This window comes from Myodes glareolus, chromosome 9, assembly GCF_982192425.1.
Source record: "Myodes glareolus chromosome 9, mMyoGla1.1, whole genome shotgun sequence".
NCBI lineage: Eukaryota > Metazoa > Chordata > Mammalia > Rodentia > Cricetidae > Myodes > Myodes glareolus.
The window spans coordinates 46,144,781-46,167,871 of NC_142034.1; the positions used below are offsets into that span (position 1 = coordinate 46,144,781).

The 23,091-nt window shown below is 38.0% G+C and overlaps 1 protein-coding gene across 1 annotated transcript in view; it reads left to right on the plus strand.

The window, feature by feature from the left end:
- The first annotated feature begins 519 nt into the window (after positions 1-519).
- Efcab5 (EF-hand calcium binding domain 5) overlaps positions 520-23,091 on the plus strand; it is a 113,041-nt gene continuing 90,469 nt past the window's right edge. Inside the window, exons 1-4 of the mRNA XM_085695367.2 lie at positions 520-686; positions 1,246-1,314; positions 2,251-2,335; positions 13,048-13,588. Of these exons, the coding sequence (XP_085551493.2) occupies positions 645-686; positions 1,246-1,314; positions 2,251-2,335; positions 13,048-13,588 (737 nt within the window). The 5' untranslated portion in view covers positions 520-644. The remainder of the gene's footprint in view (positions 687-1,245; positions 1,315-2,250; positions 2,336-13,047; positions 13,589-23,091) is intronic.

The window sequence follows — 23,091 nt, forward strand, 5'->3', positions numbered from 1 at the left end:
AAATCATTGTAATTCCTCATTATGAATAAATGGGCCAAATAAATCATATTCCTCATAGAAATCTGCCCTCACCAACAGTTTATTATGCCTCTAACCAGTTTTCTCATATTAATTAGACATCAAAAGTATTCTTTGCCTTACCTTAATTACTATTTCAAACATTAATGAAGAAGTTGGGCATGATGTAGCATGCCTCTAATCCCAGCACTTGGGGGGGTTGAGGCAGGAGGATCAGGAGTTAGCAGCCTGCCTGCTCTATAGTAATACCTTGTTTCAAAAAAAAAAAAATAAAGTTCATGAAGGTGGCAATGTTTAAAAAGTCAATTGCATTTATAAATTATTTCAGACTTAGAAATAGAAGTGATGACTGCTACGGTGGCCTTGTCTCCCTGAGCGCTAGAGGAACAGGGCCCTGGCTCAGTCAGTAACAGTAATAACAGCTCTGCAACTTGAAAAGCTCAGCAGTTGAGAATTCACGACCATTCAGTAGAATTCTGGGGTGTGGTGGGGGCTGGGGATGATGGAGATTTTGGTCTTTCAGAGTATTTGTGTTGCCTGTTAACGTTTTCCTTCTCTCCTTTGGCTATTAGTATCGTGTTGGTTTTACTTCTCGGTATCCTTTGGTGGCATTTAATAGTGGTCAAATGAGTGAGTCAGTGCCTCAGGATCAGTCCAAACCTGATCAGGTTCTTAGCCTACCTTTGTTTTTAATCATTTACAAGAGGTTTTGAAATTCAACATTCTTCAGAAAACTGAGATACAATATTTTACTGCTTCACTTACTATTTCTTTTTATTGAAAATATTTCTATGGCACACTTTGATAGAAATGTGGGGTTTGAAAAAATGGAGGGGGTCAAAATAACAGTTGAATGACAGTAACCTGCTTCTAGTTGATTGGCACTCCTTAATTATAATGTCTTTTGGGTTTTGTTGTTGTTTTGTTTTGTTTGGAATGAAGTCTTGCTATGTAACCTAGGCTTGCTTAGAACTCAAAGTGATCCTTTGGTCTAAGTCTCCCAAGTGCTAGGATTATAGGCTTATGCCACCATATCTAGCTTACTTGTCTTCCTAACTGTTTGAATTTTCAAATGCAACAGCTTTCTATCATTTTATTGGGGATTAAACTCACTCTTTATGTGACTTTAAAAAAAAAAAAGAAAAGAAAAGCATTTGGTATATGAAAACATACAGTAATAGCTGGGTCCCCGGTAATTAGCCTTTACTAATATTATTCCCATTTCAGGACAATGGCAATAGAGAGGAAGACAAGGAAGGGCAGCAAGAATCAAAGGATGAAAAGGAGCCTGCGGAGGTAGAACTGCCCTAAACAATCAGATAGCAATGTGACAGAGTAAGCTGACCATATTCGTTTCCTTATGAAGAAGGATACAAAAAGTGTGGATGTTCAAAGGGAAACAGCACATGCAAAATGGCAAATGCACGTTGATTATTAAGCTGGTGTTTTTTTCTCTTACAAGAAACTCCCATGGTGTTTACAGGTGAATTACCTGTAAAGAGCTGTTTGTTATAGCTTACACATGCAGCTGCTGCTCTCTCGAGTCTGCGCAGCTACTCTTAGTGTAGGAGCCACCAGCTTTTCTATGATGACTTCACTATTGTGCAAAAAACGTAATCTCCATATTAATCACTTAGCTAGTTTTGCTTTTAAAAATGCAAGGTTGCATGACAAAGAACATTGTTTTTAAAAAGAAACAAATTAGTTATTTGAATTCACATTAAGTTGACTAACATGATTTTTTTAAAAAATCCTATTATTATATACACCAGCAAAAGTATTACAAACTACAATGCTACCATTATTCATAAAGTTAATCTTTAATTTGGTTTAAATCAGATAAAGTGTTCTTTTTTCTACTGCAAACATGGAAGATGATTCTAGCACTTTTTGGAAGGTGACATTTTTAAAGGTCAAATATAACTATGAGATGGTCTCAGATTGCATTCATATAAAGTATTGTATAACTCAAGCATCAGTGTACAGCTGGAATAGTATCTCAAGCTTGTCAATCCATTGTCAATAAGGAGATACAGTAGTCAACACATCTGATAATGTGAATGCAGGAAACAGACATGTAGTTACCTCCGACACACAATGCTAAATCCTAGAAAAGTAAGTAGGAATGTCTAGTAACCCTACAAAGTAATTAACTCTCTTTTAATTGAAACCTGAAACAGCTTTAAGGAAAAGCCATTCATTTTGAAACTGGTGTTTTTTCTCCTTTCAAAGATGTCATCAAATATACAAAGTGTTCCTGCGTCGGAGACCAGCAGCCAGGTGATGGAGGAGACAAACGATGACGGGAAGCCCCAAGGTACAGTCGTAGCCTTTCTCCTGACACAGCAGTCTAAAGGAGCAACAATGCATTTTGTATTTAAAAATACATATACAATCCTGAGAGGATCTTCTAGATGTAATTTAGGCAATATGTAAAGATGGGTTTCCTCACCCTCTCCAAATACCTTTGAGGCAGCCTCATGACCATTCTGGCTAATTAATTGAAGAGAATTTTTAACTAAGAGATCTAAAGAGATTTCTAGCAGGCAACCCATTTAGCATAAAAAAATGAGAAATTCCATGATCTTGTTTGCTTATTGGTTTTAATGCTATTTATGCTTGATTATACATTTATTCTGTGTGACCCATAGTCACTCCTAGCCCCATTCTTTACCACAACTTCATGTGATTATGCAGACTGAAGGATCACAGGATCAAAAGGTAACAAAGTATACAAGACATTTATTTCTTTCACTACAGTCATTTCAAATTCCATATAATTAGTGAAATTCTGTACCAACAGAAATATTTTACAATTTAAAATTTAGAAATTTTGTTATAAATTCCCTCAGTTCCATTTCCAAGTATTGGGTGTTTCTGTGTACTTGACTGGTCTAGGTTGAACTGAAATAATAATTATAAAAGAAATTTTAACTATAAAATTGTGTAGATGCCAGTTATAACTTCTGAATGTTTTTCTGAATAATTTTCCTTTATATGAATTAAGTCAAATTATTTATTATTTGTTACTATAATGCATTGATGCATACACTTTAAGAACTAAATCTTTCCAATCTTTAGTTTGTCTTTCTTTTTATTTTCTATTTATTTTTATTTATGTCTATGCCTCTGTGTATATGTGCACATAAAAGCATATCAAGAAGTTGTTGGATCCCCTGCAGCTGGAGAAATAGGTGGTTGTGAGCCTCCAATTGGAGTGATGGGAACTGAACTCTGGTCCTCTGCAGGAGCATCAAACTTTAGTAACCACTGAGCATTCTCTCCAGTCTCAGACTTTTTCTTTCATAACGTGATTTTTTTTTCTTATAATGTGATTTTTCTTTATTAACACATGTGTCTTGAAAGCAACATTGTTCAGCCATAGAGGGCAATGTTATTTAAAACAAACTCTTTTAAAGTTATATGTAGATGGATTTTTCTTTTGGGCCAAGAGCTCACAAAAACATGATATTGAGGCTTATTATTAATTATGAAAACTTGGTCTTAGCTTAGACTTCTCCACTAGTTTTTAACTTAACCCATTTAATCTACATTCTGTCACATGGCTTATGGCTCTTCCTGTATATCTTGCTTCCTCTGTGTCCAGGTGACAACTCTGCCTTTTTTCTTCCTGGAGTCCTTTTTGTCTCCAGAAGTCCTGCCTAACTTCTTCCTGCCTATTGGTCATTCAGCTCTTTATTAAACCAACCACAGTAACACATCTTCACACAGTATAAAGGGATATTCTACAACATTTTTCCCTTTTTGTCTAAATAAAAAGGAAAGGTTTTGACACTAGCATAATAAAACTAAGCAATAAGAACAATTATCACAAAAAAAGAACAATTATCACATAAAAATTATATTCACAATGTCCAGTCCATTTGTATTTGGCATATTTGGAGAAAATACTCTATTATCTATATTATTTTGATGAATTTAAAGTTTTATACCTAAACCATTTTCTATCATAACTTGTATTACCATCTTAAAGCTATCTTATATATTTTTACCTCTTTTGTGAGGTTTTTTTTTTAATTTGGTAGCAAGGAAAACTATAAAACTTTAACTATCTCACCTTCAACTCCATCAGAGACCCAAGAAGGATATAATATTACCTGAGTAAATAGTTAGTGCAGAGTGAACAGCTTCCAAAACTATAGAAATTAGAGAAGCAGTTGGCTGCTTGGAGAGTCACAGGTTTTCTTTGCAATGTTGGGGCATCCATCTTCGGCCTATAGGTCTAGAATATCTTACAGACTTTTTTATGATGCAAGAATTTTGAAGGACTGTCCTACCCTGTCTTGGCAGTTTGAGAGTCACTTTCTTTTGTGTCTTGTTTGCCCAATTTGGACAGAATATGATCAGCAGTTAAATCAAGGGCAACTTTTTGCCCAAATGGCTAGCTTTTGCCACAAAGAAAGCAAGCTCCATATGGAGGTCTTAGATGCTCAACATCTTTTTTGAAGTAGATTGGTGCTGCCAGGAGCAGACTTTTCTCATTGTCATGAAAAGCCATATGTTATTAAAGCATTTTAAATGCCCTATTCTGTAAGTTTTTGAAATGTTTGAAGATCACCTATATATCTAAAATATATCTCTGTATGACCGTGAAAACATACCTAACATGACTATGAGTCTAATTGTTAATAGATGACTATTAACCTATATTTCTTTATTATCCTAAATAGTTTTCAAGGATTAAAACTTTACATTACATTTTAAAATGAGCTGTTAGCCAGGCTGTGGTGTGCATGCCTTTAATCCCAGCACTCAAGAGGCAGAGGCAGGCCGATCCCTGTGAGTTCAAGGCCAGCCTGGTCTTGGTTTCAGGACAGGCTCCAAAGCAACACAGAGAAACCCTGTCTCAAAAAAAAAAAGCTGCAGAGGTATAATATCTTAAACAAGAATAGTAACATATGTGCAGTATAACAAAAATAACCTTAAATTTGTATCAATATACAAAACTCCATATATATCAACGTAAAATATCTGAGGCTAGTGGTTGTTCAAAAGTAGACTCAATGACCCACCTTTTTATTCCATCATTTCTATACTATACCCCCCCTTTTTTCCCTTCAGAAACAGATCCTGAATCTAATCTTCTTTGTTCATCTTTTTTCTTCCTGACAATTACCAATAACAATTTATAACCAACTCTCCTAAATGATGACAAGCGTCCTTAACCCACCAAATGACGGAAAACCACCCACCCCACTGCTTGGGAATGTGGGCATTATGTTTTCTCTAAACTACTACTTGTTGTCCGGGGGCAACAGCATCTTTAGGGGACCCTAAGAAAATTGGGATAATAGTCAAGTCCTGGGATAACTAGTTATAACATTTGTTGTCCTGTCTCTGTGCAATGGGAGCATAGCTACAGTCCTGGCTACAATAATTTGTGAGGCTGAACCATCTTGTCCAGCAGTCTTGAAGCTGTTCTGGTTGCAGAACTCTGAGGAAACTGCGACAGAGGCACTTGAGAGGCTGGATCACCTGGGCCACCTGTTTTCCTTGGTGTCTGTTCCTCTTGTCTGAAAACACACAAATAAGTAACATGCATATCTGCATTAACACAAGTATTGACTGTATGTTGTACACAAACAAGGCAAGGATTATTTTTTTTCTTTATGTTTGAGCAGGTAAAATATATGTCACCTGTCTTGTAGCTTTTCTAGGTTTATGTTTTTGTCTGTAGCAAGGATTTTCAGGGAGTCCTCCCCAATCAAATCTGATATCTATTAATCTTGAAGGAACCCACAGCCTTTCATTTTCTTTGGAAACAATAGCATAACCTCTTTTTCAAAGCAACACATTCCCTGACTTCCATCTTAAAGTTAAAGCATTCTAAAGTATCTAGGCTGATTCAGCAGTCCCTCCTACAATCCCATGTCTCTCAGCAGGTGCGGTTCGCTATCATAGTAAAAAAATTTCAAGTCAACAAGACAGCATATAGGATCCAGACTCCCTGTGTATTTTCCATCTTTACATGACTTATCATTTTCATATCATTTTATTCTCTTTAAAGGCTTTATTTTATTATTTATAAACTTTTTATGACTGTCTACACCCATTTTCTTTTCTTTTGAAGCCTGTGCATATTTTTAAAAACACTGTAACCTGTTTAGAGGTTTCTGTCTTTACTGAGCACCTGCAGCATTCTCTGACAGCTCAGCTTAGTGCCTGGCACTGACACATGGCACTGGTGGTGGCTCCAGCCTTCAGGCAGCAGCCAGTAGCTGTGCCTCTCTTTGCTGAGCACTGGCCTGTCTGAGAGACTACAGGACTAGAAAGCCACATCTGGCTCCTTGTCCAGAACTTTTCTTAGCTTTCTCAGGCCCTGTGTTTGGATATTTGAGCCCTCAAACTGGACGCCATATGTAGACAGATTTTTCTTTTGGGCTGACACCTCACAAAAAACAACATGGAGGCTTATCAGTTATGAAAGCTTGACCTTAGCTTAGGCTTGCCCCACTAACTCTTAAACTTAAATTAACCCATATTTTTTAATCTACATGGTGCCACGTGCTTTTACTTCTCTTCCTACATGTCCTACTTCCTCTGGGTCTGACAAATCCATCTTTCTTCTTCCCTGAATCTCTCTGTCCCCAGAAATCCCACCTAACTCTTCCTGCCTAACTTTTGGCCATTCAGCTCTTTATTAAAACAGTCACGTTGGCACATCTTCACACAGTGTAAAGGAATATTCCACAACAGTTATATTTTGAAATTAGCTTACTAACTAGCAGGTTTTCATAGTTTTTTCACAGATCCTTAGTTTTGGCTAAATCACCTATTGATCCCTCTTCTTCCCTATTCCTACAGCCACATCCTTACTTAATCCTTCAGTTCTCAGTGTTCTCCCCTCTTCTTTTTTTATTTAAATTTTTAATTGACATAATTTTATACAATAAATGTTTATCTTGCTTTCCCTTCCACAGATCCTTACCACCCACCCAACTTTGTTTTTTTCTCTTTTTTTCAAAGAAAACAAGAAACACAGACACACATGAATCCCACAAAAATAAAAATCAAAATAAACAAAACACCAATAAAACAAAAAATGCCAAACAAAAGTCCACCAAAATGACATCAAGTTCTTGTTGTATTGAACAATGGCTCCTGGGCATGGGCCTTCCTGGAGTGTGGTTAATATTCCCCATAACACTGCTAAAATAAACTCTTCAAGCTGTCCTCTGGCCTCCCCACGTGCACCATCCACACCTATTAAATAAAGAGTTGAAAACATTAAAAACCAGCTTTCCCTTTGCTGGTGGGTAAGAGTTGCGGAGAATTTCTTGGTTGGGTGGGACCCTCTGTCCTCTTCCCCCTCTCGGTGTTGCAACGTCGTTTGGCTGGAATTGTGCAGATCTGGTGCCCGTGCCCTCGGTTGCTGTGGGTTCTTAGACGCTTCAGTCCTGGTGTGTCTGGAGAGCACTGTTTCCTTGGAGTCAGTGCTATCTTCATAGTCTCCGGCTTTATGTGTGTGTGTTTGTTTGATGTGTGTGGATGGCACACATGGGAGGTCAAAGGACAACTTGCAAGAGTTGACTCTTTCCTCTCACCATGTAGAGTTCAGCAATAGAATACAGGTTTTTAAGGGCCTTTATTCACTGAGTCATCTCACCAGTCCCCCCCTTTTTAAACTAACTTTTAAAATCTCTCTTCCTGACAAGTCTTTACCTATCCTCTTCCACCTGACCATGCTCCTTCTCTGCCTGGCTTTTACATCCCCATTTCTCCTACCAGCAATACCCCAGAAGACTGCCTTGTATTTTTCTTAATCATTGGAGCCAGTTTTATAAATTAACTTTTCACTTAAAACATGTCAGACAGGAACTTCATTATAAATTCAATGAGGTGTTTAGTTTATGAACAATTTATACCTGCATGACTTCATATATGTATTCTGCCAAGGAATTTATTGCCTCCCACCCCCCATCAAAAAAGTATAAATGGAGTCTTTGTGAACTTTCCTGTTCTGGAACTTTCGGTTTCTTTCTTATGTGCACTGGAGGGAAATGTGTTTCATATTTTGCTCTGTTCTTCTCAGTATATATGCACTGAAAGCATCATGGTTGTTCTGTGTGATATCAAATGAGATATGGTGCTCTTGTTCATTCAATGATCTATCATACTAAACCTTATATTCAGCATCACTCAATACAAATATGTATATATAACAGAACATATATATGTATATATATAAGAAATGTGAAGAGGAACTGTTATTGCATTTTCAACATGTCAAAGGAAGGGTCATAATCCTTGTTATATACATGTCAAAATCTTGCCAAGCGGCTACCAAAATGCACTTAAACTCTTGTCTTTGCATAGTAAAAAATTACTGTGGTTGAATGTACTGTGCCAGTTCTTTATACCAGCTATTTTCTTTTTGGGGCTGTGAGATTAGTTTTTATTTTTAGAAATCCTTAAACAAACAAAACCTGCAGTTTGCCCAGCTCTGTTCATATTACACAAGCTCAGAGATTAGCAAAGCTCTGCAGGAAACGCCCAGTTCCTGTTGCAACTGAACTTCAGCTCCAGCGATCATTGGCGGTGCTTCCCCTCTATTAAAGCAGTTACACTATATTGAGAAACGCTGATGGTAAAGTCAGGGCAGCTGAGTTTCAGACAGGACCTGTGTTGGAAAAATAGCACACAGCTTGCTGAACAACTGCCAGGCCAGTGTCAGTAGTTTAACCGGTAGCCAGCCCCAAGAGTGTTAAGTTAGCAAGAGTCTGGTAAGTTTGTGATAATAGAGATTACTTAATTTCTGTTATATACTTACCTAGAGTCTATATGAAGTATGCCTAGCAATGGGCTGTGTACTAAGTGCAGGAAATGATCATGTTTAAAGTCTAAACCTTTCAAATTATGAACAAGGAATTCCTCCATGTGCCTTCCTATTTAGTTGAAAGTATTCATGCCTCAATAATATTGCTCATTGCTAAAAACTTGTCTAACAACTTGACTTCATGCTGTCACTTTGGTAGCTTTTCTCTACATTTCCTCTTTTTCCTTCTAGTTTTTCATCTCTGGCATCCATTTCCTTTCCTATCTCCCTCTTGATCACCCCCCCCACTCCCTCTTTCTTTTAGTTCTCCCGTTCTTTCTCTGACATTCCTTTTTGCTACACAGTACACTGGTAATACCATAGTACTGAAATAAGCAGTATAGTTCAATTTTCATTTATTTGCTTGTTTTTGAAACAAGATCTCACTATATAGCCCTAGCTGACCTGGAACTTACTATGTAGACCAGGCTAGCCTGGAACAGACAGAAATCTGCTTGCCAGTGCCTCCCAAATGGAGTGCCAGGATTAAGTACATGTGCTACCATACCCAGCAATATATACATCACCTTAAGCAAGTTAATATTCATGAATGACTTTTGGAAATTATAAAGAATGATGTAAGTGTAGTATATTAACAATATACAAGATAATATACTTCATTTTAAAAAAATATAAAGTGGCTTTTTAAAAAGTTGACTAGTGGCTAGAAAGATGAAGCTTTGCACATTGAGGAAAGAGCCTGAAAGGTTCCTAATTCTAAGAAGAGTTTGGAAAGCTGATCCTGAAAAACAACTCTAGTGTTTCGAAACTATAATCAATTAAGTCTCTAAACCAACCTGCCCTTGGGGCACTTCCACAGCTTGAGATCCTCGAATTCCAAAATCACCCTGTGAAAAGACAGCGTCAGATAGAATCCTGATTTATTGGCCCTCCTATTGCTGGGCCTCCTTTTCTTTCCTTGATTTTTATGGCTCCTAAAGAGAGGTGTTTAACTAGAGTCCTAACCAAGCACACATTCTCCTCTATTCTGTGTATCAGTGGGGGCAATTCAAGCACTAGGATTATTGCTTAGCAACCTAGAATGGCCTGCCATGTTAGGGAAGCACTAGCGGGCTGCAATGAATAGAGAGAACACCCAGTTTATTTGTGGGTTTATTAACGAGCCATTATAGATTGTTAGGTACTAAGTAGCTTCCTCTTTCATACGTACCTTTTTTTTAAAAAAAAAAAAGTAGAAAATAAAAGGATTATATAGTAATAATTATTTGACCATTTTATTTTTATTTTCTGTGGCTGTGTTAAGAATACCCTGGCAAAGGAAATTTGAGCGGTACAGATTTCGGTGGCTCACTATCCCACGTTACAGTCTGCAGAAATGTCAAGGTTGCAGGAACTGAAACAGATGGTCATGTCACATCCACAGGGAAGCGCGGAGAGCAAATGAAATTAATGCAGGAGTTCCAGTGCTCAGCTGCCCTTTCCACTCTTCTACAGTCCTGGAACCCAGCCAAGGAATGACCCACCCACAGTGGCCATGTCTTCCTACTTTAGTTATGCAATCAAGATAATCCCCACAGGCATGCCCGGGGGTCAAAGTAGTTCTAGATTTTGTCAAGTTGACAATCAGCACTGACCATCGCCACGTGGAGATGTAACTTTTGCAAATCAGACTGACCTGTGAGAGAGCCACTTGCTACCCCTCCTCAACTTCCTCTGTTTGGAATAAGTGATTTGGCCACCGAAGAAATAAAAACCTGGAGAAGGCTCATAAATGCCCTCCACCATTGGACCAAGAACTCTTGATAGATGGGCTTGCAAGGGAGGGTTTTCTTACAGGTTACTTGATTTTTCTCTTGGGAAAAAAAGGATAAAAGTCTTCCGAGTATTTTCTGAAGTTTGGTGTTTTTTTTTTGTTTTGTTTTTTTTGTTTTGTTTTGTTTTGTTTTGTTTTGTTTTTAAAGCAGCAAAGCCTTTTCCAATGAAATCTTATAACATTCTCCAATTGTGAAATAAATTGAAGCATAGCTGCTCTGGCCACAAAGAAACTTCGAGTTCTGTGGATTCTGAAGCTCCTTTTAAGGATCCTGAGCAGCACAACTCAAAAGTCACTCTCCCACAATGGGGATTCTTTTTTTTTTTTTTTAAGGTATTTTATTCTTTCAAGTATACGTGCATTCACATCTGTGTGGGGGCATGTACATGTACGTGAGTGTAGGTGCCTGGGGAAGCCAGAGGCATCCGCGCTCCTAGAACTGGAGTTGTTGGTGGTTATGAGTCACCCAACATGGATGCTGGGAACTGAACCGGGGTCCTCTGCAAGAGCAGTACATGCTCTTAACCACTGAGTCATCATCTCTCCAGCCCCTACACCAGGAACGCTTACTCTTGTGGATGGTGATTGGAATAAGTGGTTTGTCCAAGGGGGGGAATAAAAGTCCAAAGGAAGGCTCACAGATCCCACCCACAATGGACCCAATATGCTCCAAAGATGAGCTTTCAAGAGGTGGAAGGACAGCAAAGGGGCTTAGAGCTAGTTCTATCTAGCCCATCGAATTTTTTTTATTTATTAAAAATTTCCACCTCCTCCCCACCTCCCATTTCCCTTCTACTCCCCCCTCCCCCTTCTCTTCCCTCTCCAGTCCTAAGAACAGTCAGGGTTCCCTGCCCCGTGGGAAGTCCAAGGACCTCCCCGCTCCGTCCAGGTCTAGGAAGGTGAGCATCCAAACAAACCAGGCTCCTACAAAGCCAGTCCATGCAGTAGAATCAAAACCCAGCGCCATTGTCCTTGGCTCCACACGCACAGCAGCTGCTTTACAGTTCTTTATCTTCCACGCCAAGTCCATGATCCCAGCATTCCTTCATTTTAGCAGTATCTATTCTCTAATAGGAAATGGAGGCTGTCAGATGGAACATCCCGTTTATTGTGCCCTCCAAGTCATCCACCTCCTCAGAGCCTCAGGACTATGAGCTAATCTTCCTCCTGTATCTTCTGTTCTTCTGTCTGCTTTACCTCCTGCTTCCTGGTCTTTAATACAGTCATATGAAGGAAGGAAAGAAGGCAGATGGGGAAGGGAGGAGAAGGGAGGGAAGAAGGGAAGGTGGGAGAAAGGGGCAGGAGTTGGAGCTGGTGGTCAACCTTGTCTCTGAGATAGAGAGTACACAGAGTAGCCACAAGTTAGTTGTTTGTTAAAGGCACTGAGCTGCTCACCGACCTCTGATTATGTCAGTAGTGTAACAGGCTTTTCCTTTTAGGCCATCAACTAGCTTCCAAATTGTGACACAGAGACTTATTATTAGTTTTGAATGCTTGGCCTTAGCTTAGCCCTTTTTCTGGCTAGCTCTTTTAACTTAAATTAGCCTGTTTCTCTTTATCTATCTTTTGCCTCGAGGCTTCTTAACTTCCTTACTTCTGTCTATCTCAACCTCACTGCTTTTCTAATGTCTGGCTGGAGTTGGCCTGGCCTCTTCCTCTGGGCGTGTCCCTCGTTCTCTCCCCCTCTCATTCTTCGCATTTTTCTCATTCTTCCTCTCTTTCTTCTTCCTTCTCCTCTTCCCACTCCTCACCCTCTTCCCCAGATTTCTCCACCTATTTACTCCCTCTACCCACCAGCCCTGCCTGTTTCTCTCTCCTACCTAGCTATTGAGGGTTCAGCTCTTTATTAGACCAATCAGGAATTTTAGGCAGGCAAAGTAACACAGCATCACAGAGTTAAACAAATGCAGCATGAAAGAATGTAACACATCTTTGCATCATTAAACAAACATCCCCAAGCATAAAAAAAATGTAGCACATTTTAAAGTAATATTCCACAGCACAATAACAAATGTTTTTATGGTTCAAATGGTTGCTCTCAGGTTTTTTGCTTGGATGGTGCTCAGTAAACCATGTAAAAGGATATAAGACAATTTTGAGGTTTTTGTTGTTGTTAACTATATTCTAAAGTCATCAATTAAACTCTATTTATAGTATTTCTTATACTTTCTAATTTAAAATTATATGTATGCGTATCTCTGCATGGATATGTGCACATGAGTGCAGAGCCCACAGATGCCTAAGGCATCAGATCTCAGATCTCTCTGGAGCAGTCATTACGGGTCCCTGGGAGCTGCGTAGTGTTGATGCTAGGAACCCATTAGGGTCCTCTGCAAGAGCAGTATGAGCTCTTACCCACAGAACTGTATCTCCAGCTCATACTTCTAGTATGTCTTACATTTATTTTTTTTCTTCTCAGCTGGTTCACCAAAGGAGTCCTATGCACCTTCCATGAATGTTGTGTTTAGAAAACCTGCAAAAGTGATTCTTGGTATGGATGAAAGTGAGCTGAAGTTCAAAGCACAGCAACCATGGAAGAAAAATCTTAATGACAGAGTAGAAGCAAGAGCCCAGGCCATGCAGCAGAAAATGTTAGAGAAGGATAATCTGAAAAGGGAACAGGAAAAGAAGACTACAAAACAGTTCCCGAGGGACGATCTGGCTCAAGAGTGGTTTGATATTGAAAGCATGACACTAACTACCCGGGCCTACTTGCTGGACAAGCTTCTACCCACCTTGGTTCCTGGAGTCGAACAAATGCTAATGCAAGTAGAAAAGAAGAAACTTTTGAGCAAATCTGATATCCCAACTAAGTTTGATCCAATTAATTATTTGGGGGAATATTTAATGAGAAACAATCCTCTTTATATCAAAGACCCAGGAATGTCTGGCTACCAGCGGGTGATGAGAGAGGTCACAGAAGAACTGAAGGTCCATGTTCCTGACACGATCAGCAACAGGTATAGTTCGTTGTATGTTTAACTGGTTATCTGTCTCCTTACGCTGAAAAGCTGGAGCTACGATGGCAATGCAAACAGGACCTGAAAGAAATGAGTTTAGAGTTAATCAAGAACCATTGTTGGCTGAGGGGTGGTGGCTCACACATGTAAACTTAGCATTTGGGAGCTGAGGTAAATTCAGTTTCTTTTTAATAATTCTAATGAGTGGAAACCATTTTCTATAATATCCATTTTCCTTTTATGTAGTCAGTATGTGGGTGGTGCACGTAACTGTGGCACATGTTGGAGGTTAGAGGACAACTTTTGGGAGTCAGTTCTCATCCTCCATCTTTTTGAGGCAGGGTCTCTCTTGTACCTGTGGCTGAACTATGTACTCCAAGCAAATTCAAGGTTATATAGTAAGGCTCTGTATTAGTGCGGTCCTACTGTGAGCTTCACTTTTTCAAAGCACTGCAAGGACTGATGAATTAAAATGAGTTTATTTGTTTTGTTATATTGAGACATGGAGTTTTGCTTTGAAGTTCAAACTGGGCCTAAATTCACTCTGTAGTCGAGGCTGACCTCAAGCTCATTGGAATCCTCCTGCCTCAGCTTCCCAAGTACTGGGATTATAGGCCTGCACCAGCACACCTAGCTAGTTACTTGGATTTGATTGTCATATTAGGACTTCAAGTAATATTTAGGTCTGTATTAGACTCTCTGCACTGGAGAGTAACCTAATTCAACCATCAAAATACATATTTTAAAAAGGTGTACAGTAAGCTGGGCATGATGGTGCACGCCTTTAGTCCCAGTCCTCGTGAGGCTGGGGCCAGTGATCTCACTGAGTTCAAGGCCAGCCTGGTCTACAGAGCAAGTTCCAGGACAGGCTCCAAGGTTACAGAGAAACCCTGTCTCTGTAATTTTTGGAGATAAGAGTCTCACTATCTCACTAGGCTGCCCTGGTTGGCCTGGGACCTGCCATGTAGACCAGGCCAGCCTTGAACTCAAAGATCCACGTGCTTTTGCCTCCCCAGTGCTGGAATTAAAGGAATACACCACCACACCCAACTATGATACTAATTTTTAGTTTGAATATATACAAATATATATTTTAAATATATACAAATATAAATTTATAATTTATGTTAGTATAATATGTAAGATGTAGATACAACTTTATTATTCTACAAATTTACTTACTAATCCCAATAAGACTTACTGAGACAACTCTGCACCCAGCCAATAAACATCTTTAACAAGGACAAGTATTTCTGTGATTGCCATTTAACATTTGCTTATCTTCTTCTGTATCTGTCTCTATTGCCTTAAAGTTTTCATGTGTACACGCTTCCATAGTCCTTCTTTGATTTGTTCCAGGCTGTCTTATAAATTTTTGTTGCTATTATAAGTGGACTTTTTTTTTTACTTTATTTTTTGGGGGTCTGGAAGTAATCTGAAGAAACGAAAACTATTAATTTATGTATACATTTTGTTTTCTGTTGCTTTACTGAGTTATATTATGGTAAAATTGAATTGCTGTATTGTGTTTTCTAGGGAAACAAAACTATGCTGTTTTCAAACAATAATCTTCCTTTTTATTTTCAATTATTGTGGTTTTTTTTTTTGAGACAGAGTTTCTCCTTGTTACAGCCATAGTTGTCCTGGAACTAACTCTTGTAGATTAAGCTGGCCTTGAACTCACAGAGATGCCTCTGCCTCCCGAATGCTGGGATTAAAGGTGTGAGCCATAACCGCCCAGCTTTATTTTCAGTTTTTATAGCTCTAACATCTTTCTCTTACCTAGTTGCACTGACTAATATATCTAATTCAGGGGTGCACAACAGTGCTGTGCATGTTCTTGTCTTTAATACTTTAGTAGAAATGGTTCTTGTGTTGCTGCTTCACCATCAACAACTTACTTTATATGCTGGTTCTAGTCTATTGGACCTAAAATCAAATATTTTTTCACAACAAAAATAATATGTAGTGTCCTCGTTGAGGTGCTATTGATAGTTAATGGCTTCTGTGGGGGAAGGGAGACAGTTTTCTTAAGGATGTGGCCCCTGGTAAGTTAACCATAGGATGGTCCCACACCTGTGAGTGAGTATATGGGTAGCACCAACTGGACGCAATGCATTTTGTATATACAGTGAAACATGAAATTGGTTGGGGTGAGGTGGGAGTGTAGCTGAGAGGAATTAGGGAAAGGTGTTAGGGGTAAATATGATTAAAGCACATTTTATACATGTATGCAATGCTTGAAGAATTGATAAAATAGTATATTAAAAATTATTTAGGGGTTGGGATTAGCTCAAGGCAGAGCATTTGCGTAATATGGATACTCTGGCCTCAACCTCATGGATATTAGGATTATAGGCATGCATCATGGTACCAGCTATTGGGTTTGCTTTTTTTTTTAACCCTGAAAATTTGGGCTCCTAATAACATTGACATAGTTATTAGTTTGCCTTTACCTATAATTTATATGGCCTCAAAATAATACTGAAATAAACATATGATAATAAAGACTAATTTAGCTTTTAGATTTATCCAAAGCTGTTTCCATATTAAATGAATTCATTTAAAAACCAAAAAATCAGTAGATTGCTTTTGGTAGGACTGCCGTTTTTATTATGTTGATCCTACCTATCCAAGAGCATGGGAGAGCATTCCATTTTCTGATATCTTTTTCAATCTCTTTCTTTAAAGACTTAAAGTTCTTGTCAAACAGGTCTTTAACTTCTTTGGTTAGTGTTACCCCAAGATATTTTGTTATTTGTGGCTATTGTGAAAGGTGATGTTTCTCTGATTTCTTTCTCAGCTTCTTTATTATTTGTATATAGGAGGGTTACTGATTTTTTTGAATTGATCTTGTATCCTGCTACATTACTGAAGGTGTTTATCAGCTGTAGGAGTTCCCTGGTAGAACTTTTGGGGTCATTTATGTATACTATCATATCATCTGCAAATAGCAAAAGTTTGACTTCTTCCTTTCCAATTTGTATCCCTTTGATCTCCTTTTGTTGTCTTACTGCTAGAACTTCCAGTACTATATTAAATAGTTGTGGAGAGAGTGGGCAGCCTTGTCTTGTTCCTGATTTTAGTGGAATTGCTTTGAGTTTCTCTCCATTTAATTTGACGATGGTTGGCAGCTTGCTGAATATTGCTTTTATAATGTTTAGATAGGTTCCTTGTATCCCTGATCTCTCCAAGACCTCTCATGAAGGGATGTTGGATTTTGTTGAATGCTTTTTCAACATCTAATGAGATTATCATATGCTTTTTTTTCTTTCAGTTTATTTATATAGTGGATTACATTGATAGATTTTCATATGTTGAACCATCCCTGCATCTCTGGGAGAAGGTCAACATAATCATGGCAGATAATTTCTTGATGTGCTTTTGGATTTGGTTTGCCAGTATTTTATTGAGTATTTTTACATCAATATTCATGAGTGAGATTGGTCTGTAATTCTCTTTCTTGGTTGAGCTCCCTTTTTCATATATCCCAGAACAGCCTGCCCAAGGAATGGTGCCACCTTCAGTGGGCTGTGCCCTCCTCTATTACTTAATAAACAAGATAATCAATCCACTGACCACTCTGATATACACAACCCTTAATTGAAGCTTCTTCTTTGAGAGGATTCTAGGCTGTGTCAAATTGACAATTAAGATAACCAGTGGTGGAAGTGAGACTTTTATTTTCAGTAGAAATGATGGTTTAGTAAGTGTGGCTCCTTACTTATGACATCAAAATCACCTAGGTGTAAGCAGAGACTGTTCATTCATTTCCCAGCCACCCAGAACCAAATAACACAGATAATATATTAATTACAACATTGTTTAGCCTATTAGCTTAATCTTCTTATTAAGTAACTCTGACATCTTAAATTAATCCATTTCTCTTAATCTGTGTATCACCACGAGACTTGCCTAGGTTCTGGCGTGTCTTTCTCTTTCGGCAGCTACGAGGAGTTCCCTGACTCTGCCTACTCTCTCTCTCTATGTACATCTCTTCCAGCCTGGCTATATTCTGTCCTGCTATAGGCCAAAGCAACTTTATTCATTAACCAATAAAAGCAACACTTATAAAGAAGGACATCCCACATCATATCCCCTTTTCAGTCTAACTAAAAAGGAATGTTTTAACTTTAACATAATAAAATTAGATATACAAAACAGTATTAAGCAAGAATTATAATTGCAATATTTAGTCCATTTACATTTGGTAAATTTGGGAAAACACTCTATCATCTATCCTATCTTTATGAATCTAAACTTTCATATCTAACTTATCTTTCATTATAACTAAGGAAAACTATAAAACTATTTGTCTTTAACTCCATCAAAGACTTCAGAAGGATATAATACCTAAGTAAACAGGAAGTTCAATCAAACAACTTTCAAAATTCTAGAATTGACAGAGACATCTTACTGCCTGGACAGTCATCCAAAGTTCTTCTATAACATTGGGACATCCATTTTTAGCCTACAGGCTCATAGTATCTTGCAGATTTTTCTGTGAAGCAGAAAATTTGAAGATCTATTTTGCCTGTGTTGGCAGTTTGTCAGTCACTTTCTTCTGTCCTGCAGAATGTGTGGCAGTTTCTTCTGTGAAACAGGAACTTTGAAGGACCATTCCATCTTTTGGAATGTTTAGCAGTCATTTTTTTGTGGGTCTTGCATGTCCAGTTCATACAGCATACCATCAAGCTGTCCAGGAAAGATCAGTTTCTTGCCTAAATGGCTAGCCTTGTCACACTGAAGGCAAACTCTATAATGAGTTTCTTCAATGCCCATCAACCTCTCTAAAGTAATTGATGCTGCCAGAAGCATATATGTCTCAGTTTTGAGAATAGTCCAAGTTCTTAAAACATTTAAATGCCATATTTTGTACATCTTTGAAAGATTTGAAGAATATCTATTCATCTGAAATATATCTTTATATATCTAGAAAAACCTAACTAACATGACTACAAGTTTGACTATTATAAATGGATAAATGACTACCAATTAACCTGCAATTATAATTATACATTATATTTTTAAATTAGCTATCTAAACTTAATACCTCAAACAAGAACAGAAATACATATAACAAAATTAACCTTAAATTTGTATCAATAAACCAAGATCCATACCAATGCAAAGTATTTATTTCTATATCATATTTCCCTTATTTTTTAAAAAGAGATTGTAACCATTAATCATTAATACTCAACTCCTTTTAAATGAAAACAAACATTTATAAACAATCATTTTGGGAATTTGGGCATTGTTTTCTCAAAACTGTCTCCTGCTTTTTTTTTGTTGGGTGAAATATTTTTAGGGTTCACAGAGAACTTTCAGGAGGTCTTGTTGCATCAAACCACATTATCCTGAAAGGAATCCATAGGTTCTCATCTTCTGTGGGAACAAAAACAGAAACTCTTTTCCAAAGCAACATATCCTTAGGCCCAAATTTTGAAGTCATGATACCTTTATGTTGGTTTAGCTTAGCAGTTCTCAGAAACAAATGTCTCTTTGCAGTTAAAAAATTCAAAGAAAACACAATAATACACATAATTCAGACTCTCTGTGTATATTCCATCTTTACTTGACTTATTTTTCTTTACTCTTAATCTATGACTATTTGTACTCTCTTATATTACTTTTACTGTTTATTTAAAGACTTTACTCCTTTTTATTACTCTCTATACTCTTTTTCCCTCTTTCTCCTAAGTCTATATGCATTCTAAAACACACTGTGACCTGTTCAGAGGATTATTTTTGTCCGAATCTGTCTTTTTTGAGTCTCTATAATCATTTTCTGACCAGGAGCACTTTTTTTTAATGTTAAGCAGCAATGGCTAAGACAAATTCTGTGGCCCTGCCTGTTTGCTCCACCCAGTCCAACATGGTGGAGGTATGTTCACCAACTCTACAAGCCATGCTCACTGCCCCAGCTCCAGGGACACAGCAGGTCTGTGTTGCCATTAAGCAATTAGTAGGAAGCTGCTCACAAACCCTATTTAAGTGCAGGACCTCCTGAAAGAGCCAGGAAGCAGGCTCGTAAGAAGCCACTTAGTTTTTGCTGCTAACGCTGAGTCAGGAAACCTTCTCTTAAAGAAGGCATGCCTCTGCTAACCACCAGCAAACAGCCCACCTGAGAAAATGCTGCTACCAAGAAGCCACAGTTAATTCTATTCTTTTGTGTCTAGAATTCTTTCCCAAGTTCCCTCAGGTTTTATGTAGATGCAGTCATCCCACATTATTACCATCTGTAAATGGAGATTCTCGTTCATTTTCTGACCTTCCATAACCAAACAACCACACAGATACTATATTAATTACAACATTGTTTGGCCTATTAGCTCAGGCTTCTTGCTAAGTAACTCTTACATCTTAAATGAACCCATTTCTATTAATCTGTGTATCTCCATGAGGCTGTGGCTTACCAGGTAAGGTTTCAGCATGTCCTTCTCCTTTGGCAGCTACAAGGCATCTCTCTGACTCCGCCTACTCTCTCTATATATCTCTTCCAGCCTGGCTATATTCTGCCCTGCTAGAGGACAAAACAGCTCTATTCATTAACCAATAAAAGCAACACATATACAGAAGAACATCCTACATCTCCAAGGGTGCTTGGTGAAAGTAAAGACTCTCTATACATGGCCCTGGGTTCCCTTCCCAATACCCACATGCCCCGAATATTTAGATCTCTTCATTACTCCTTAGATTTTTATGAATAAGATCCTCTGGAAATGTATTTTAAATGAATCCCGCTGGAGGTTACTAGGCAAAAAGCAAACAAACAAACAAAACAAATGAAGGGAGTTTTAGTACTAGTGAGAAATTCCACCAGTGTACAGGAAACAATGTCACTGAGCTTAATAAATAGTTCAAAGAACTCTTCTCTTCACCATCTGTTCTTACTGAGCAATCTGTTAGGATGCATCTAAAACTATTCCCATTTGAAAAAACAAAAGTACTTACAATTTGGAAATTGATGTCAAAGCTATAAATCAAAAACTTGACAAGCCCTTCCTCCTGTCAGAGAGATATGTAAACCTCAAACAGTATATAAAACTCTAGGAATTTGTCATTTATCATAAACTATAGTAAGATTAACAAATGGACATATCAAATCCCTGGTCTTGGGCTCCTTTGCCAGTCAATGACATGACAAGTTTGTTTCACTGATAATTCTAGCACTGAGAAGTTGAATGTTTCAGGCCATCTTGAGTGTAATAAAAGTCTTAGTTTCTTTGCATGCATGTGCCTGCATATATGCACATGCTCTGTGTATGTACAAGTGCCTTTGGAGGCCAGAATAGAGTGTTGAATCCCTTGGCACTAGAGTTGTAGGCAGTAATGAGATTCCTGGTGTGAGTGCTGACAACCAAACCCCAGTCTTCTGCAAGAGCAGCAAGCACTTTTAACCACTAAGTTCTCCGTCTAGCCTCACTTAGTTTCTACCGGAGCAACTGTAGGAATTCCATGAAAGAACTAAAGTAATCAAAGACTTTGTCTGGATCACTAGGATTAGAACTTCATCTCCCTCTGGCAAAAGTCAAAATCTACTCTATGCTGACAACGACAATGCCAGGCATGTGTAGCTTAATCAGACAGTGCATGGATGCTTTTTTAACAGCGTGTTCTGTTGCCAAAGCCTACTGACTTAACACTCAGATGCTCGACAATCTTCTAAAATTAGTCCTGCTTTAAAATTCTTTGACCTCTGTCTTATGTTTCCTCAGTTCATTGCAGACTCTTGACAAAGGAATGAACCTTTTCCCTTACTTCTATTCATCCAAAGTAGGCCAAACATATGTTGGTTTGTCAAGAGATTAACTTCTGGTGACAACACTGAAGTGACTTCGACTAAAAATTTCCACGTTTTGCGGGGTGGTAGTGATGCACGCCTTTAATTCCAGCACTTGGGAGGCAGAGACAGGTGAATGTCTGTGAGTTCGAGGCCATCCTGGTCTACAAGAGCTAGTTCCAGGACAGCTAGGGCTGTTACACAGAGAAACCCTGTCTCAGAAAAAAAAAATCATGTTCTGTTCACATGAGAAAGGGGGATTTATACATCTCTGTTTTGTGTCTCATAACAACAGACTGAGCAGACCTTCTTTATTTATGTAGAATAATTTTCATGGTGGCAGTTGCTCACTTGAAAAATACAGTATCTCCACTGCCCCGTGGTTTTCCATGCTCAATATAATGTACTTTTTATCAAGTTTCTGAAAGGTAGACAAAGTGGACTTTGATCTTTAAGCATTGCATGCAAATTTGCAAAGCCATAAAGCAGGTTGGGTTTGTTCTGCTTGCTCTATTTCCTTATTTTTTGTGTATCTTTTCCTTCTGACTCTGATTCCTCTAGTACTTGGGGATGTATATGTGAAAGCTTCTTTTCCCTATTTTGTGATGTGAAAAATATTTGCCCTTAAAATTAGATTATAAATTTTTAGTAGTCTGGGAATTACACATACTTAAAAATGTGTGAGAATTTTTTAAATTGAGCACCAAAAACAGTCAATTATACTATATAACATTTTAGCTAAAGAATTTTAAATAATAAAAGGGGAGCTTAATATTAATATTAGAGTTTCAGATTATTTCAAGAGGCAGAGTCTATTTCTCAATCAATTTGACATTTAAGACCCTAGGATGCCAGTTCAAATGATCATAAAAGTAAATCTAGAAGTCCTTAGTGCTGAGTGTGGCAGCTCACACCTGCAATCTCAGCACTTGGGAGAATAAATAAATGAACAACAAAATCAAAACTTGGATCTTTTCATTATTCTGGCATTTGTTGATTATTTCATAGTCTGAAGGATCTCTGCTTTACCCTGAGGTATCTTTGGAGAATTTTTTCAGTGAATTATCTTTATTAGCTGTATTCATTAATGATAGAACATTTATTCCATGAAGGGAAATAATCGTAAAAAGATATTTCAAAGAATTACTTTCTCTATTACAGTTGCATAAATGAGAAAACACGTGAGTATAAGTCCTCAAATATTAGAGATATACAAACCAAGTGCAATTTTAAAGGAAAAAAGATGCAGATCTTTATCTTATTTTGTTTATTATAATTTTCTGCAGATTAACTCCTGTGCAATATTTAAGCAGTTTACACAGACCATGTACCAAAAGCCATCATATATTTTCTGCTGGGATGTGGTATGTGCAAAAGCTTCTCATATTTACATCACAGTACTCGTATTTTGTATTTCACACACCAAAATGCCTCAAAATGTCTAGCTCATCTTTACAACATCCAGTGCTAGGAACTTAGCAACAAAGAGGATGTATTTTGTCCCCTGTGTGGGCTTCCCTCAGTTGCCAGGAGACTGGCTTCCTAGACAGCTGTCTGTTCACACTCCACACCAGCTGCCACCTCTTTACTGAGCCAAACTGAAACTAATTATGAGAGGAAATCCTGCAGGTACTTCTCCACAGGTGATATTAGTAATATTAGCTTGTCAATTTGTACTGGAAAACAGATTTTATCAATCCAGTACAGCATAGTTTAC